The 6000-nt window shown below is 42.2% G+C and overlaps 1 protein-coding gene across 1 annotated transcript in view; it reads right to left on the bottom strand.

Annotated features, from left to right (window-relative positions):
- PHYHIPL (phytanoyl-CoA 2-hydroxylase interacting protein like) overlaps positions 1-5711 on the bottom strand; it is a 64281-nt gene extending 58570 nt beyond the window's left edge. The window contains exon 1 of the mRNA XM_027840758.1: positions 5603-5711. Within this exon, the coding sequence (XP_027696559.1) occupies positions 5603-5711 (109 nt within the window). The remainder of the gene's footprint in view (positions 1-5602) is intronic.
- Between the last annotated feature and the right edge of the window lie 289 nt (positions 5712-6000).

Here is a 6000-nt window from a genome sequence, read left to right on the forward strand (position 1 = left end):
GGAAAACAAGTTGCCAGTGTTACCAATAATGACGTGAATCATTCCTGCCACTGGAGGGAGCCAAGTTACATCTACTTTGATGTGCCTTTTGCTCAAACAGCTTTCTGGTCTACCTTCAGAACAAATTAAAACTCTTACTAGGAATATAAATTGCTTTAACATGATCTCACATTGTTGAAGGTGGGTTTTTTCCCATACCAACTAATGAAGACTCAATGCACTTTTATATACAACAGAGACAAAGAAGTGATTTCAGAGGTCAAGTGAGCTACTACAGAGCAACTCAGACGAAATTGCAAACACAATTGTAAAGTAGGGCCAAAGGAAGTTTACAATGAGTTCACCAAAAGTTTTTTAAAAAATCTAGGTAGAAAATAATGTGTTTGAGAACACGTAGGAAATAGCTTAAAAGATATACTTGTTCAACTGGAAGCTGAAAATAGCTTTGAAGAGTAAAGTTGACACTGATATTGTCAGTTAAGGATTGGGGGTACTGGAGGGAGGTAGGAAGGAGGGTATGGACCTGTGATGTCATCTGCAAGGATCTCTTGGTCAGTAAATCTCCTCTGCCAAAGCAGAACTTGTTCTACAACTTCTAGTCTTGGGGGGTTGCTGGGAGGCTCAGGAAGGTTAAATAACTTGTTCTAGTTCCCATCATCATTATGTGTAAAGACTGGACTTGAAACCAGCTTACGTTGACTACCAGGAAGACTCTTGAGCCTCTTCTCCACGCTACTTTTATTTGATAGCATACTAAAATAGAAGATTTTAGGAAAAATGAAATGTGTTTGAAGACACTTTTCTTTCTCATATTAGGAGATGTATGGATCCACATAACCAGGTAAGGATGTTGAAATGAAATGATAAAATTAATTTATCTAAACCACAATTGGTAGAAGAAACGAAAAGAAACACAAGGATTAAATCACTGCCAATACAAAAGGCCTAGTTCACCTTAAGACATATGAAAAATGAATTTTCCAATGTAAGTGGCAATTGTCTTTGGTCTGTCATCCTATTCTTTTAATGGAGATTCCTTCTAACAGGTAGAAGTATTACATTTAGTACACTGGTTCAGAAAACGTAATGATAATAGCTAATATTCATATAGCACTTTAAGTTTGCAATGCATTTTGCACATTTCATCTCATTTGGTACTCATGCATGGAGCTATAATAATATAGTGCTGCATTTAACAGTATTATATTATTTTTATGTCCTTTTAGATTTTAATATTTATAATTTGGTTAATCTATACTAAATCATTTTCATGTAAATCACCATCAGATAGGAAGCCCCTACAATGTGGGGAAACAATCACACCAAATTAAAAGGCTATCCATTCTTTTTATGTTTAAAGGCTAGAATGTCATTTTAAAAATTCAACACCTTGAACACCTTTGTTTAGAACCACAGATTGAAAAAAAAACTCTCAGCTTCAGGCTATGTAATTCATTTAAAATGTGTTCTTTTGCTGACTAGCATCTTGAGTTTTCACCTTTAGGATAAAGTAGACCTAGGCAAACAAAAATGTCCTGATTGTAGAATTAACACCTCCTGGAAAGTCTGGTGTTGGGGGAAATCGCATGGAGTTCTCCAATGCTGTATGTTACAAATTAATTTTGTTTTTTCTTTCTAAATGGTTTAACAAGAAAACAAAGAACCTGGATTCAAGTGAAAAAAAAAAAACAGAGATACAATTCTTTCATTTCTGTAAGGAAAAATAACAGTGAAATTGTGTACATGTATGATAAAAGGATTGAGAAAATATAGATATCTGTCCCATCATCGGGGAATAAATGTCTAAAGAAGGAAATGAATTAGAAGTAGCTTCCATTTTACTGATGCCTCCAGATGTGGATTATCTTTATTTCTGTTCAAAGGAACTCAATTAAAATCTATCACGTATATAATCTGAAAAAAGTACACATTTTAAGTCTGTAGAAAACTCTGCCTTTAGAAAATACTGTTAAACAGGTATCTCCCTTAAAGGAGAGATATAGAAGACCTATTTAGTAACCCTTGTGGTAATTTCCTACCAAAGGTCTCCCTAGACCAGGGATTCTTAAAATAGGGTCTGTCAACTTAAAAATATTTTTATGACTGTGTTTCAACATAATTTGTTTCCTTTGTAATCATATTATTTTGTTTTATGCATTTCAAAACTTAATTCTGACGGGGACCCATAGGCTTCAACAGACTTACCAAGGACTTATGACACACAAAAAGGTAAAGAACTTTTGATTTAGACTTTATGAAATTGTCAGAAAGACTTAGGTAAGGGACGGTTTTATATTAGTAACAAAGATGCATAGGACTGAAAAAGAAAATCCATCACACTAGAAACATGTTGACTCTAGGACTGATACAAAAGAATGATAGATAAAACAACCCCTTTGCTCAAAGAAATAAATATTCAAGTATGGTACCACCTAGACTCTATAGTCGTATCTTACAGAATATTAGAAATAAGACATTGGGAAAATATTAAAAAGTGAAACCACTGTAAATTCCTACTATTAATCTCTAGAATAATCTGTAGTATACAATGAAAAAGGTATGTGAACAAGAGAAATAGACATACAAGAGAAAGGACAGCATATGACACAGAAATACCACACCAAAACTATGGCTGTTGCTGATGGGTAGTATATAAAACACTGTCTAATATTCATATGAGTAAAAATAGTGCAAAGAAAGGTATACACAGCAGTTAAACTGCACTAACTTTATTCCTCAGATATTTTGTTCAAATTCTAATGAGTTTTTTTAATCTCTGCTTTACTTTCATAGTTTGAGTAGTTAATCATGTCCAGATTAATGGAGTAAAAGAGAAGGAATAATAATAGAGTGATGAAGTAAAAGAAAAGTGATGATGTAAAGGGCAAATAAATCAGAGGTGTTTCGCTGTATATAACCTATAAAAATATTCAGTAGTTAATTTAACCAATCAAAAAGACAGTTATAATGCCTGTGTCAACTGGCCCTTTCTAAATTATAGATTTACAGATGAAAAAAAAAGAGAGGGAGAAAATTAGGAGATTGGGAGAAGTGAAGATAGCTGGAGGGTAGAAGCCTTAAATATTTCCTATTTAAAATGTACTGGCATAGGAATTGTTTTAACATGAGGTATTTAAATGATAGTTTCAACAAGCAACAAATGCTGTTGCTATTTAAAATGTATTATATTTTATTATTTTTAAAATATTATAGATGGTATAGTACATTGTTTCCTGAGCATTAGTTTGTAAAGCATAATTACAAGAGTAGTTGTTTATCTTCAAGTAAATTTTCTGCATGGGCTATTTCTTTATTCTAATAAATTTTCAAATAGGTCAACTTTTTGGATTGGAAGATTAAAAGTCTTTTTTTTAATAAAGCCGAACATTCCTTCATTAGTCTATATTGAATCAATTAGAAATGTGCAACAACTAGAACTCTTTCTGAGCATTGCTTGGGAATGACCCTAAAAAAATTAAATATTACATGATTTGTTCAATTAGAAAGGTCTATATTGTGTGCAAGCAACCATACTTACATTATCAAAACAAAACATCTATTACTTCAGAAGAAAGGAAGCATAATTTTGACATATTGTGGTATTATAGATGTAAACATTCAACCAAAGCTTCATTTTCCTTAATATTCCCTGAAATGTATAGAAGAATATGCTAAATTCAGTTTCTTTCAAGCTGAGATTAATGGGTTGACACAGTGAAATAATGAGTTGTCTACTTCAGTTGCTATAGCAATAAGCATTTGATAAATGATCAAAGTAAATAAAAGTGACATCTATATTTCTGGAATTCCAAATTTTTCTCTCTCAAACCAATATATACACAGAACAAAAAAAAGTGTATTTTGATATGGTGGCATAAAAAGAGCATTTCATGAGTAGCACAGAATAAATCAGAAAGCCTTATTGTGTGAAATAAATCTAGTCGTTCAGAATGGCTAATGTACTATTAATAAAAAAAAATGAAAGGATGAAAATTTCAAGTTACAATAACCCGTGAATCCTACAATGTGACAAAATATTACCAAAGTATAGAGAAAAAAAAACTTTAGAATGCAAATACCCTTTGCAAGAGCAATGATCGTCTTGTTTATCTATTTCCTTTCATCAACATAAGGTCCTAAATTGCTTAAACCCTCTACTGAACTGAAATGTCTAACCAATTTATCACCCTTTCAACTACTTGGCCAGAAGAACCCTCGGCTCACCAATACAGGAGGATCATACATCAAAACAATTTTGGCGATCAAAATGTTAACTACTTCCAATCTGTACATCGCCTTGGCTACAAGTTGTTCAAAGTCATAGTCATCTATCCACAATTAATAGTCAACGGATTCATCGCTGACAGCATTATCTTCATAACAACACAAAAAGGATTTCTCCTGAGTCAAACGACCAATTTCAGTTATCTGACTAGCCAGATTTTTAAATGAATCAAGTTCTGTTCTGCATTGCCGAAACTGCACTGACTGCCCAGCCCATCTATTTAGCCCAGACCTAGCATCGCCAGTCATACTGGGCAGAGGAATAGTTTGCCAATCCTCCTCCTTTGAGGCGACAGAAACTTTGTCAGGGTTCCTGAGATTCGGCACGGACACACGAAGGGCACCCCCTCGGCCTGGCACCGGGACTCACAGTCTCTGGGCCAGGCCACTTCTGCTCCAGGCTTCTGGCCCGGACGGGAGGCTGTGTCTGTCCGTGGTGCTGAAAGCCTGCAGCCGCCTCTTACGCTTTCTCCTCTCCACCCCGGCACAGCTCCAGGAGGGTGGGCGACGCATTTGGGTGGCGGGGAAGGAGGCTTTGAAATAGGTGGGGGGTTCCGGGGCTTAAACTCTTTGGTAGACAAAGGATAAGTTTATGCCCACGGAACTGAAGGAGCGGTCCACACAGGAATCGGGCCTGCCGCAGTCGGCACCAGAACCCACGGCCGCTGGGGCACGGCGCCCAAGCCCTGCTCGGGCGCAGGAGGAAGCCGAGGCTCCTGGGCCAAGAGGCCAAGTGACTCGCCCAAGGTCACACAGTTAGGAAGGCTCCGGCACGGACAGTCCCCCAGGCGACCCTTGCCCTGCCCCGAGGAGGGACGGCGGAGGAGCGGGAGGGGCAGGGGGCTGCCTCGGCCAGGGCAGCCCTGCGTTCCGAGGGGGCGAGCTCGGCTTTTCTTTTGTTCTCCGAGGGGGCGAGTGTGAGTGTGTGTGTGAGTGTGTCCGCGTGCCCAGCCGGGGCAGCTCGGAGCTCGGGCCCGGGGGAGCCACAAAAGGGGGGGTGCAGCTCCCCCTTCCGGGTTCAGCTCGACCCCCTCCTCTGCCCCCCTGGTCCCCTCATTTTGTGCCCCTGGAAAGCCCGCTGACCCTTGGGGACCTTCCCCACCCGTGCCCAGGCCCTCGGCTGCCCCCCTCCCTCCCGCGCTGTGGGTCAGTGTCTGTACCCAGCACCCCCGCGGGGTGGCCCCTCCCTGACCCCTCCCCGTCCCCCCAGCCCCCCCCGCTGTGCCCCTCGCTGATGTGCCCCCCCGCTGTGCCCCCCGCTGACTGTGCCCCCCGCCGCGCCCCTCCTCCCCCGCAGCCCCCGCCCCCCCGGACCCACCGTCCCGCTCGCACAGCTGGATGGCCTCCAGGCTCAGGTTCTTGATCACGTCCTCGCACGGGCTGGCCGGGCTGCCCAGGGCAGGGTCGAGGCGCGGCGGCACGTCCATGCTCGGGCTCAGGCTCGGGCTCCGGCTCCGGCTCTCTCTCTTTCTGTCTCTCTGTCTCTCCCTCCCTCCCTCCCCGGCTCCGCTGCGCTCCGCTCGGCTCTCCCCCAGCCGCGTCGGGCCCCGGCGGCTCCCGCGGCTCTGGCGGTTCCGGCCGTGCGAGCGTCTGACACCGACTGAGGCGGAGGAGCCCGGCCGGGAGCGGGCGCGCGTGCGCAGAGAGCGGGAGGGGGGCGCGAGGGCGCCAGGCGGCGGGAGGGGAGCGGCGGGAGGAGGGCGCGAGGGCGCGCGC

This window comes from Vombatus ursinus, unplaced genomic scaffold, assembly GCF_900497805.2.
Source record: "Vombatus ursinus unplaced genomic scaffold, bare-nosed wombat genome assembly UNPS02014847.1, whole genome shotgun sequence".
NCBI classification, from domain to species: domain Eukaryota; kingdom Metazoa; phylum Chordata; class Mammalia; order Diprotodontia; family Vombatidae; genus Vombatus; species Vombatus ursinus.